Here is a 13,534-nt window from a genome sequence, read left to right as displayed (position 1 = left end):
CATCGTCACAAATCCAGAGATGCAATACTAGAGTTACAAATGAACTAAATGATGAATTTCAAGATGCCATGAAATTTAAATATACATTTTAACCTTAGATCATTCCCTCACGTCATATTCTTTACAATTTCATCACATCACATCAGATTTCTGCCAGGGTACCATCCTGTTTGACCTGACAGGACATCACTTCACTGCACTAAATTGTTTTCTTCATTGTGGGCAGGTTGTGTGTTCCGGTGTCGAAACGCCTTACTGACGACAATCTTCTCGTATGGGTTGTTGTTACTTTCTTCAATCGTTTGACCTTGCAGAGTGCTCTCCATGAGCAGGACACGATGGAAGGCTATGAAGGCTTATAGGAGACACACCCACACACACAACCCTGCTGCTAAGATGTTAAATGTGTACATAATCAAACAAGCTGTCAACTTTACATTTTTTATCCAAACACGAGTCCAAAAGCGACTTACAGTACAAAGTACATCTGTCATAATAAAGTGAAACAATATATCGCTGTCGGTACAATAAGGATGTTCACAGAACAAAGTGCAAAGCACTAACAATCTCTAGGTTAACCCATTCCCCTTGTACAACAAAGATAGCTAGGATAAGATGCTACATAACTATGTAATATAACTAAATACGACATACAACTTTATAAGTATCTAGCCCGAAATGGTTTCACAGGCGTCTGACAACACTCTTAAGCGTTAAAGGGCCGAGAAACACTACCAGGATCCCAGAGGTAGAGAGAGAAACGTTAAGGAACCTATAAAGGGCTTCATCCTCACAGGAGAGGGTTAGGAGTACAACCATTGCCACTTGGCCCGACATAAAGTAGTAGCATCAATAATAAATGATAGCATAAATAAAGATGACGTTCTATACTCATGGGGAAACAAAGTTGAAGGTTGAAAGCAAATAAATAGCAATCTGAAGTTAGATTAAATGATAAACGGAGATGTTTAATGGCTTCATAGTGATGTGATAATGGCGTTATGAGTCAGTCTATGACATTTACAGGACTATTTGAGTTGCTATTTTGCCTGATTGTTCTGTATAGCTGGCTAAATGAACAGTTGTATAATTAAAGGTCAAAACGATAGATTCATAGTTTGTCCAGAAAAATGATATAGCGTTGCATAGCAACTTTGAGGTTAAAAAAAAACCTATTAAAACTATTCTAGTCTAGAACTATTCACCCCCAACTGCAGGGGGCTGCATTCAAAGCCCGGATGCCTGCGGTCTACCTGTAGTGCTCCTTGAGCACGATGCCTAGTGTCATTATCAGTGTGAGTCACAACAATAGCGGCTACTATAATCTCACTCCGTGTGAATTTGAGGCTATGGAGAAGCAACTTTAAGATGAAATCCTTCTACGGTTTTATCATTTCTATATTTCTTGCATTAATGATCATCATCACGCTTCTAGACGGCGGCCAGTCTTACTGCATATATTTCGGTATGACTTTTCTGTGTTGTTAACTTTAACTGCCGCTGTACAGCATTGCATTGTGTCCTTGAGCGAGCGATCTGGAACAAACTGTGTTTTCCTCAGCGTGAATGATGAATAAACACTTATGATAAGAACATCAAGCCCACAATGCTATCACCCAGAGGGATCTCACGGTATAGTTTTCATTCCTTCTCGTTTTAGTCTCACTATCCATTTAATCCTCCATTCCCTTGAATGCAGACACTCATCTAAAACCCATATCTCTCCTAATCCCTAATCCAGGGTCTGGGCCAGATTAAGATGTCTGGGTGCTCAGAGGAGGAGTGATGGGTGGATGATTGCAGGAGGGTTGATGTGTAAAGAGACAATGGGAAGAATGAACACAGGTGAAGGGTGAAGTACATTACGTTCACATGTGTGTGTTGTACTCCCTTGTGAACAATAAAGGTTTTGGACTTATTTTGATTTCAAGGTCCGTTACTCGTTGTCACAATTAACAAAGCCTATAATGCAAGCACTTCACCAATTGTTCGAATCATGTACACAACTTGTAACTAAATGATGGACCAATAAAGACCATGATTTAAGCCTTGATTTATGTATCTCCCCCTAGAGATATGGTCAAGATTGGGAAGCGAGCGATTGGGAATATAATGACTTGCTGCATCGCATTGTTATAGGCTTATCTCAGAAGATCTGTTCAGTAGCCTTTATACCTCCTCATTACATGGTAACCTATGTCTATATTTTAAGAGGTAAATTATATGGGCTGTTCAGATCTGTAGAAGCAATTCACTCACATGGCATTGGCTGCAATCCCTGGCTCTCTCCCATTCGGTCTCTCACTCTGACAACCTCTCCACCGCCTCCTCCTTCCCATCAGCCTCCTCTGCGCGCCCACATTCGCGCGCGCACCCCTCCACCCTCCTCCAAGGTAATTCCATTCCAGACAGTTGCTGCGCGCGGAGCTGGCAACTGCTCGTGCTCTTCGCTGTAGCCTGTAGTTGATGCCTCCCTCCCCCCCTCTACTCCCCCCCCTCTCTCTCTCTCTCTCTCTCTCTCTCTCTCTCTCTCTCTCTCTCTCTCACTCCCTCTCTCGACTATCGTCTATGTTGCTTATCCCTGCCTTTCTCCTTAACGGATACCTCACTCCACCCGCTACCGTATTGGCTTGAGTTGCTACGACTACCCACAAGCAAAGCGGATTGCCGCTTTGATTGCGAGCATTTTTGGTGAAATCTACCACATCGTTTGTGGTGGGATATTTTTTTTTGCAGTAAGAAAGAGTGGTATCTGCGTCTTCCACCGCAAGCTGTTTTTCTCTGGCTTCTATTTCCGTTCCTTGCTAATAAATGTATTCCGGAATATGGGACATCGTGTTATTGGCGCATGAGTGACACGGCCAGTTTTCATACAATACTGATGTTTTAAAAGTCGCGGTGGAAAAGGGGGGTTAACGTTGGACACAGTCGGAAGGAAGAACGTTGGGGGGAAGATGGAAGTTTTGGCTGCTCGTTTGGGCAAATGAGGCTGCTGGTGGCGGGGGAAATGCGTCGCGAGCTCTGAACATTTGGGAGTCACGAGCGAGTCATCCACTGGACCTTCGGTTTACACGAAAACGCCACCGAGGAAAGAGTCTCATTCCCCCCGTCTGCCTGACGACCGGTTTCGCGGGCTATACTTGAAATACCGTACCAGTCACTCCATTTGGGGCTCGGATGCGTCGGCGTGCGGATGCAGTTGCTCTGCGGCTCGGATAAAGCCACCTCTCATCGCTCAGACAGGCTTTAATGTCAGGGGGGGCTTCAACAGGGTTCTGTTTAAACAAGCAACTCGGAATTTCTATCCGGCTTTTATTTTTCCTCTAAACGTCTACGATTTGCGTCGAGCTTTCCCCCAGAAGAGACATCCCCCCAAAGAATACACCTTGAACACCACGTCGGCTGGATCGAGAGGAGACAACCGTCCTCGGGATTTAAAACTATTTGCCCTCACCGAGGGAGCTTTGGTTTTTCTTGCACCATTCAGGGGACCACTATAGCCTCGGCACCATGAAACTTGTGACGGCTGTGTTGCTTTTTGCCTCGATATGGACTCAAGAGTGTGAGCCAGTGCTCTCGGATTCAATCATCCACATCGGTAAGTGACTGCACCTTTCTTCTCTCACCTATAACTCAGCAGCCCCACCACCACCACGAAGGGTCTGACTCCGACACCGCGGAGGAGCTGGAGGGGTCTGGGTTTAATCTGAATGCAGCTCGGCTTGCTGGGCGCTAATGTTCTTTGACGGCCGGGGATTCTGCGGCTGAACGGTTCTCTTTGATCGGATTACATTTTTTTTTGGTGACTCGGTCACCGATGTGATTGCGATGCGGCTTAATGTTCCATGTTTGACTTGATCTAATATGATTGACTCACACAAAAGACTAATAGGATAGGCCAAATTGACGTGTTTTATGTCACTTCGTTATGCGCAACCAACCCTCAACCCAACTTCATTGGGTTGGGAGTATTTTGGATGCGGTGCGCAGCGTTCCCCAAGCATTTTAATCACTATTCAATTATCTCAGGGAGATCTGCTCTTTTCGGGTGGTTGTCGGTTTATCTAATGGCAATGTTCATTATTCAAGAGCAACTTCCATACGGCCTCGATTATTGGCTCACGGCTCGGTAGGTTTATTATTGAACAGGTGGTTTATGGTTGTCATTGAGATGATGCGACCATTCAACCTATCACATCTAAATCTATTATTCAGGGGCAAGAGATCCTTATTAAAGGCATTTACGCTTTATTGTTTCTTAAATAAACGGAAAAGCAGTTAGACTTTATCCAGCCTAGACCAGCGCCATCTGCAAAGTGCGGCAATGAGTGGCTGAGCGTGGTTTCCAATTTAAGGGCACGTATTCGTGCGTGCGCGAAGCAGCTGTCTCACCGTTGTTAGAGAGGAGGGGAGACTGTGGACGGAAGAGAGGTGTGATTTTGTGTGTGTGTGTGTGTGTGTGTGTGTGTGTGTGTGTGTGTGTGTGTGTGTGTGAGAGAGAGAGAGAGAGAGAGAGAGAGAGAGAGAGAGAGAGAGAGAGAGAGAGAGAGAGAGAGAGAGAGAGAGAGAGAGAGAGAGAGAGAGAGAGAGAGAGAGAGAGAGAGAGAGAGAGAGAGAGAGAGAGAGAGAGAGAGAGAGAGAGAGAGAGAGAGAGCATGTCTTGCAGAATGGGAACGCAAGGTGGTAGTGGGCACACGTAGTCACAGCCTAAAATGAGCTTAGATAGACCATAGTCCGTAGTTGGTGTGTGAGTGTGTATGCGTACGTATACGTGCGAGTCGCGCAAACGCCTACGTAAGCGCACACAGCGGCTCACGCGTGCGCGCCGGCCAACACACACGCACGCAGATACAGCACTCACGCACGCACTTATACATGAGGACACCCACACACTTAACGCACTCCATCAGGGAGATAAACACCTGTCTTTGTGGAGAAGGGACTCTGTGTTTTGTACCTGATGCATCTGGCCTATATTATGCTGGCACCTCTTCGACACACACACACACACACACACACACACACACACACACACACACACACACACACACACACACACACACACACACACACACACACACACACACACACACACACACACACACACACACACACACACACACACACGCATACACACGCTCAAAAAGGCCACAGCAGACGAAAACCCACAGCACATTATTAGACAATATCCTGCATTATGCTGCAGCCAAGGCAGCATGGCTAGCCTACAAAATGCCTTCCTGTTTGAGCTAGTTAGGGCACCGCCAGCTGATTTACAGAACTGTCGGCCGTCCAATTTGGCAGGTAGCTCGAAGAGTGTGCAGTTGGCCCTAAGCTGGGGCCGACCGCCCTGCCATATGACGGTGAGTTGGCGGAATGTTTCAGGGATTTGACAATTACTGCCAGTTGTCTGTCGTCAATACCTACTGCTGGCAAGCCATTGAAATCATGTTGCAAGTCCCTTGTACGAAATAATTCCTGTTAACATATGTTGTGGGCTAACATCCATTTATTAGATCATGAATTCCACCCAAAAAGTTTCAGAAGTTATTAATTGGGGTCTGGTAGAGAGCTAGCTTCAAAATCTCAAATTCTGTGTTTTTAATTGCTGCTTTCATTCTGTTGAAGAGTGCTGCCCTTTTAATAAGAGAATTTAAAGTTTAGCTGTCATCAACCATTGATTCAGTACTGGGTTCGGACGACTTATACTGGGACGGATTTCTACAACATCCAAGTTTACGAAGTCAGATTGTGCCCAGAGAATGTTTGGTTGGCTTAAAACAGCCTTTCTCTACAACTCCTGGCTTCCAGATGGTGGAGCATGCAATCATAAACCATTCAAACCCTTTGACATAACTATGAGCTAAATACATACGCTGGGTTGGTTTTCTATGTGTCAAATAGATAGTGATTACACAAGGGCCACTCATTCACTGTTGAAGCTAGGCCCAACGTGTAAGCAAAATGCTGTTTCAAAGAGATCTCGTGGTACCATAGAACTGGAATTGACATATTTATAAAATCATTTGAAAAGATCAATCAACCTTCAAAATATTTAACGTGCCACATTTGTGCCAAATTCAGAAAACAACATTATTGTGGACATAATGTGCCTTCTGTTATCAGAAGCTTGTAAAACGGATATTCTTCGACGCTGAAAACCCTTTGCAAGCTTCTACTAATGGATATTGCAGGCCGACATTCAACATGCCTTTTTTTGTGCAGTGTGATCCATTCAAATCTCACATGGGCGTATTTTGGCCTGAATTAAGGGACTGGCAGTGATTCAGTGGCTAATGAGCAGAGGGGCTAGTCTTTGTTGACCCGGTGTAGTTCTGGAAACCAAGCCACTCTGAAGTCTAATTAGTAGCTTAGACAGTGGGTGGGTGGTCTATATGTGCTGTATCCCCCCCGTCACAAAAGGAGAAGGCACACGCATTTGGCCTTTATTTTTCATGTCGATGAACATTGTTGTATGTGTGGGAGTTTCGGTGTCAGTGTGGGTATGCGTGTGTGATGCAGTTGTTTTTTGGTGTTTGACGTCTACCAAGAGGAAGAAGTGGGAAGTCTGTAATTTATTTTTATTTTACCCCTACATTTTATGTGATTTCTCAGCTTAAATCAATTGTTCATTTCCTTGCTAGTACTTTGATTTGCAACAAAAGGTTATCTCTCCCAAAATATTACCTTTCACTCTCTCCCTCGCTCAACTCCTGTCTGCCCCCTTCTCTCTCTTTCTCTCTCTCTCTCTGTCTCTCTTGCTCTCTCTCTCTCTCATCCAACATATGGTTATAGTTTGTCACAGATCATTGAGTGCTGTTTCCTTCTTCCTTCATTTTTTTGGTTTCTTTCTTTTTTTCTCTTTCTTTCATCTTGCAGACCTGTGTGCGCACAGATTTGTGTTTATATGTTGTATCAACTACGGAGTTGAGGGGAGAAATAGATCCACAAATGGATATAGTTTAAATCACAGAACATTGTGTTATTTCTTCTTAGATTTTATTTTTTCTTCTCTATCTTTCAAAATGACCAAAGCATGTGCATGTGTGTGTGTGTGTGTGCGTGTGTGTGTGTGTGTGTGTGAGTGAGTGTGTGTGCGTGCATTTGTGTGTGTGCCTGCAAGTATGTGTGTGTGTGTGAGACGTATCGACTGAGGGCTGCAGGGGAAACGAAGTACGACTATACTCAGCACCCGCATCACTTTGACATCGTCGGAAGTAAAACCCCTTTCATTTCTTTGTTGCTGCTAACGAATGAAAGAGAGAGAGCTAGACAGAGAGGCACGGAGAGAGATAGATGGACACACACAGAGGGAGAGAGAGCGCGAGGCAGACACACACACACAGGGAGAGAGAAAGAGAGAGAGAGCTAGAGACAGACAGAGAGAGGGAGAGCGAGAGCGACGGGGAGAGTATCAAAGGCACATCCCGCTGGTCCCACACACGAGAGGCATGGATATAAAAAAACACAAGAAGTAAAGCGGGGTGCAGATTAAGAGATAGGGAGCGGTAGAGGGGGCTGGGTGCTGGGGCGGGGGCGGGGTGGGGTGGGGGGGCGGTGGGGTGCTGCAGGAGGAGGAGAGCGTGTGTTTCATCATGGCTGGCTGTCCGTGCAGCGTGCTCCTCATCCACCCTTCTCAGTGTCGCAGTTATGCCGTTGATCTTAGTGGCAGCGACCGCCAGCCGTTTTCATCTTGCACCGGGTAGGCATTAAATGTGATTGAGCTGCCAGGGAGCTGGCATCAATGCCTCGCCCTCTCCCTCCACTCCCTCTCCCAGTGTCTCTCTCTCTCTCTCTCTCTTAGTGTTGGCACTCTCTCTCTCCCAGTCTCTCTCTCTCTTAGTCTCTGGACCTGTCTCTCTCTCTCTCTTAGTGTTGGCACTCTCTCTCTCCCAGTCTCTCTCTCTCTTAGTCTCTGCACTCTCTCTCCCGGTCTCTCTCTCTCTTAGTCTCTGGACCTGTCTCTCTCTCTCTCTCTCTCTCTCTCTCTCTCTCTCTCCCCCGCTCTCCCCCCCTCTCTCTCTCTCTCTCTCTCTCTCTCTCTCTCTCTCTCTCTCTCTCTCTTTCTCTCCCCCCTCTCTCTCTCTCTCTCTCTCTCTCTCTCTCTCTCTCTCTCTCTCTCCTCTCTCTCTCTCTCTTTCTCTCCCCCCTCTCTCTCTCTCTCTCTCCCCCGCTCTCCCCCTCCCTCTCTCTCTCTCTCTCTCTCTCTGTCTCTCCCCCCCTCTCTCTCTCTCTCTCTCTCTCTCTCTCTCTCTCTCTCTCTCTCTCTCTCTCTCTCTCTCTCTCTCTCTCTCTCTCTCTCTCTCCTTCTCTCTCTCTCTCTCCTTCTCTCTCTCCCCCCCCCCTCTCTCTCTCTCTCTCTCTCTCTCTCTCTCTCTCCTCCCCTCTCTCTCCCCCCCCCCCCTCTCTCTCTCTCTCTCTCTCTCTCTCTCTCTCTCTCTCTCTCTCTCTCTCTCTCTCTCTCTCTCTCTCTCTCTGTCTCCATCTTACCATGTGAAGCGGGAGGCAGTGTGCCTGGCTCCTCTCTGCATCATGTACTGCATGGTAATTGCAGGGGGCTTTATAGGGTTTTTTCGTATGGATTAAGTGTTTGCCTGTGTGCGTGTATGTATACATTTATGTGTGTGTATGTATGTCACATGTATGTTGTCACACAACTGTTTAGACATGGTTTCTCACACACAACTAATATTCTCTCTCTCTCTTTCTCTGTCCCTCTCGCTCTCTACATCCCTCTCTCTCGCTTTGCCTCTGTCTCTCTCCGCCATCCTCTCCCTCGTTTCCTCTCCCTTCTCCCTCTCTCTCAGCTCTCTCTCCACCCCCGTAAAGGATCCAGTTAGAAGGGTCTCTCTCTCTGTACTTTAACAGGAGAACATTTTAGTTCACAGACTTTGTTACACTTTCAATGCCTTGGGTCTTAGCTCCACAGAACGACATGAGAGTCCCAGTGTACTTATTCAGCAGTCAAACTTCTACTTACTGCCGGAACTGAACACATTGTCCTGAAGTAGGATCCCCTGAATATGATCTACAATACGAAATAATATAATGTGATATATTATGATATAATATAGTATAATATAATAGTATAATATAATATATGCGTATGTGGGATAATATCATGGGTCATAGTGAAGCAGCTAGTGAAGGTAATTTATCTTGACACTGACTTACACAGGCTGTATCCTATATAAGGGGTGCTTGAGGATATTTCCCATGTACAAACGTTCTGTTAAACCATTTGGCAGGCACAGCTATTTCCCGAAACAGCATTTGGGCCCAGCATTTCCCTGAAATATTGATAAATTACGCTCATTATCCTAAACTCATTTTAAGAAGCCCTGCCCAACACAATTCCCCTAAGTAGCTCCTCACCATCTCTGTGTAGAAATAGACACGCTAGAGCGGATGGTTTTAATGAAGGTCTTAAGAGAAACAAAGCCAGCCTAAAAAGTAGAGATTCTTCTTTATTGTTTCTGTCCGGAGAAACTACTCTATTTCACGAGTCCAGTTTCTGTTTTGGTTTTGCGGCTGTCAGCTGGTGTGGTTTCAGCGACTGTGTCAGCTGATTGCAAGCATTTGACTTGATGGCTTGCATTGGGACAATGTTCTTGACATGATAGTTAACTGGGTCAGCTCTGTTTGAAGAGTAGGGTTTAGCTTGCCAGACGGACAGCGTTTGCATGCTCTAAAGGCTATTGGTTTGTGTTGCTTCTGTTTTATATTAGTGAACATGGGTACTAGCAGCCCCTTGAATAGTATAGTGAATGTTAAATCTTGAAATAAAACTGTATTTTTCGAGTCTGATAGCTACTTTGAAATGTCTTGTCGTCTGGACAATGACACATTAATACTAATGCCTACACATTCATACCCTCACCATCCTTCCTTTTATTTCCTACTTGTTAAATGCCTCTTTTATGCCTCACATATTCTTTCATTGTGTACAGGCAGAGATAAGGCTCTTCTAATAATTTGAACTACTTTTGTCAGTAAACTGTGCATCTTCTGTCACTGTCTTCAAAACTTTGTTTGGTAAAACTGTTTAAATGAAACACGATGGCTTCTGGGTTTTATTAACATTGTGTTGTTGACTCCTGTTTGTTGACGTTAACACGGAACATCTTATGTTTCGCCCACACAAAAGGCAGTAATAATGAGGCCAGAGTATGTAATCCCTGGAATTCAGTGCTGGTATAACGACCAGCATCTCATTATTGTCATATTTAAGCAGTCTAATCATAACGCACTAAAGATAATACTCTGGCAGTGTATTATCATTATTATTTGTTTTTTGTGTTCGGCTCCATTTTGAAATTCGATGATTGTAGTATCAGTGTGTATGTGAATAAGAAAGAGAGAGAAGGTTTATTTGTTTATTTGTATAGATATATAGAGAGAGCTAGAGAGAGAGTCTTTAATGTTTTGTCTATCTTTGTTTTTCTACACAATGTTTTGTCGTTCCATGCTGCTTTCCTTATTTATTTATGCTTGGATTGTTGTTAACATTATTTATTTTTTTATTTTTAGGGATCTGCGATAAGGTTTTTTTCAACAGATAAGAAAACTGATAATTTCCTGCTTCTCAAGGCTGATGACATAAGATAACCGATAATCAAAGTTAATAGTATCTAGTTTTCGACCAACCAACCGACATCACAAATTATTGTAAACACAAGTTACAGATAACACTAAAGATTCGTTGTGTTAAAACAAGTATACTTTTTCCCTACTCATCATGGAGCCTTGCTGAACATGTGTTGCACATTCAAATCGTGTCTTCTTCCTCTGCGACTGTTGCAACCATCAAACCGGCGATGACATGTTTGCTGTTTTGTTCTCCACTAATCTATCACACCAACAGCTTGTGGCTCTACTCAAGAGAGAGCCAGAGTTTGGATTTGTGAACGTGACAACATCATGCAGCATTTGTCAGTTGGCCCTATGGTTGAGCCCTGTTTATTAGCTGTATTGTCATTATTGGAACAATACATAGAATACTTATTTGCCATTATCGGCTGATAATTTGTGAAACCCGATATTCTTTGTGCATCCCTTTTTATTTCTGTATGGTATTACTTCTGCAACATTGTTAAATAGCTTTCATAGTAGGGGGGAGTAGGGGTGTAACGGTAGCTAACGTACCTCGGTTTTGAAGTCACGGTACGGTACATGACGGTACGGTTCATAGTTAAGGGGAAAATAAAAAAAAAACTGCTTGTTTGTCAACAACGGAGAATGGCCGTAGATCAGCATCAATGGAAACACCGATAAACTTGGTTAGGCCTAAAAAATTTTTTTGTTTGGTTCCGGTTTCCGACCGACCATGTCAATTTATGTGCGACCCAAATTATTTTATGAGCTTTATAAAAAAAAAAAAGAAAAAAAATATATATATATTTTTGATGCAAACTATAATTACGTTTTGGTACAGCACCTCTTCATTCTGTACAAGGATGAGCGAATTTTCTCGTTTTTAAATGAAAACAACCTACCTATCATTCGCTGCCGCTGGAAAAAATAAAATAAAAAAATAAAATAAATTCCCTACCTACCCATGACCTCAACTGACAACCAACAGGAACCAAACTTTTTTTTTTTTTAGGCCTTATGGCATTTGCATTTCTGAATTCCCAGACAGGGGTTGTTGAAATAATGTCGTGAGCTGGGGATGCACAGCTCGCTTTTTTTTTTCACAGCAACGGTGATAATAACACCTGGATGGTGCCTTTTCAAATGCGTGTGCATGTTAAAGTGCTGTATGTAGACATGGAGAGCCCTCTCCGTAGCCGGGGAGCCTGTCGGAGACCCTCTCCGTGGCTTACGTGCACATCAAATATTTTTCTTAACTATTGGTCGACGCTATGGACCTATTGGTCGACGCTACAGAGACGGCAAGGGCTGTGATTGGTCCTCTGCTTACACTGCTTACATGGTTTTTAGTCAACATATAAGATCGTTCGGGGGGCGAATTGCATTGCGTATAGCCGACGGAGAGCTGCTGAGGGGTCTCCGTAGTTACGGAGTCGGAGTAGTAAACTTTGGCTAAACAGTCCGGGGGGAACTCCGACTTCAAGTTTTAAATTCCGCATCGCAAAACAAGCCTTTACATTCGCCATATTAACGCTAATAGCTATGTACGCCACATTTACGCAACGCAGTCCACCTCTGTAACCACACCAAAGTGTGGTTACAGAGGTTCGGTACAAATGTGACGGTTCGGTACAAATATGTGTATCATTACACCCCTCAAAAGAAGCGGATTGGAATTTGAGATAGAAACAGAGAGGGAGAGAGGGAGACACATACAGATAAAGAGGGAGAGAGATGGAGATGGAGGGAGCGAGTGAGAAAAGAGAGAAAAAGTCAGAACAAGAAATGGGTAGTACAGTGTTTTCACAGGGACAAGCTGTATCGTGTATTGAGTGGTTTTCATCGGTCAAGGTGAAGAGGCAGAGGAAGCGGCATAGATCCTCTGCTCTTAAGAGGAGCCCCAGTCCGAGGGAGTTCCGTCCCGCAAAGACGTGGAAGCCACAGGGAAGACCATTTCTGTAATTCGGGGCCAGACAGTCCCAAATGAGATAGCTCTTTCAGTCGGGAAGGAGGACGGAGAGAATGCGATTTCTGAGAGAGAAAGAGAGAGATATACATATACATAGTGAGACAGAGAGCGAGAGAGAGTTTTGTATTTGGCATCAGTGCCCGGGTTCTCTCCATGGAGAAAGCATTTTGAACATTTCAGTGTGGCTGAATGGGTTCCCCGGCCGGCTTTGTCTACCACTTTCACAGCTGTCAACTGCACTTCCTGTTCAAACCCTCGGCTAGCTACTGTGTGTGTGTGTGTGTGTGTGTGTGTGTATGTATGTGTGCGTGTGTGTGTGCGTGCGTGCGTGTGTGTGTGTGTGTGTGTGTGTGTGTGTGTGTGGGTTGGTGGAATGTGTGAGCACCTTGTGTCCCAGTGCATGCATACCGTAGCGTACTCGCTTGTTGATTCATACACCTGTGCTTTCATTCATGTGTGCAAAAACAAATGCCTGTGTGTGTGTGTAGGTGGGGGGGGGGGGTGTGTGTGGGTAACATGAGTGTCTGAGAATGATATATGCGTATGTGCAGACAGTGATGCCCTTCATATCAACCTCCTGACTACATTGCTGTGGGGACAGATGTACTGGTGCACATTTTCTTTCTCAACGAGAACTTAGCACCTGCTGTTTGCCTCATGCGCGCATGCATCATGCACCAGACACTACAGTCTGACTGCGTTATCAGGAGTCTGTGTGTGTGTGTGTGTGTGTGTGTGTGTGTGTGTGTGTGTCAGTGTGGAGGGGAGTGGATGAAGGGGAGGGGGGGGTTTGTGTATTGCTGTGTGAATGGCAGGCTCATGTCGGGGGAGTGCGAGATAAATTCTGTGAGGGGGAGAGGGAGAGAGAGAGAGAGAGAGAGAGAGAGAGAGAGAGAGAGAGAGAGAGAGAGAGAGAGAGAGAGAGAGAGAGAGAGAGAGAGAGAGAGAGAGAGAGAGAGAGAGAGAGAGAGA

General features: G+C 44.8%; 1 protein-coding gene across 2 annotated transcripts in view; it reads left to right on the top strand.

Moving 5' to 3' along the window:
- The first annotated feature begins 2,504 nt into the window (after positions 1-2,504).
- The window catches only part of grid2 (glutamate receptor, ionotropic, delta 2), a 376,215-nt gene continuing 365,185 nt past the window's right edge, over positions 2,505-13,534 (top strand). For both annotated transcript variants that reach the window (XM_030358523.1, XM_030358524.1), the window contains exon 1: positions 2,505-3,598. In XM_030358523.1, the coding sequence (XP_030214383.1) occupies positions 3,511-3,598 (88 nt within the window). In that variant the 5' untranslated portion in view covers positions 2,505-3,510. The remainder of the gene's footprint in view (positions 3,599-13,534) is intronic.

This window comes from Gadus morhua, chromosome 6 (genome assembly GCF_902167405.1).
Source record: "Gadus morhua chromosome 6, gadMor3.0, whole genome shotgun sequence".
NCBI classification, from domain to species: Eukaryota; Metazoa; Chordata; class Actinopteri; order Gadiformes; family Gadidae; genus Gadus; species Gadus morhua.
This window is presented reverse-complemented; position numbering and strand designations above follow the sequence as displayed.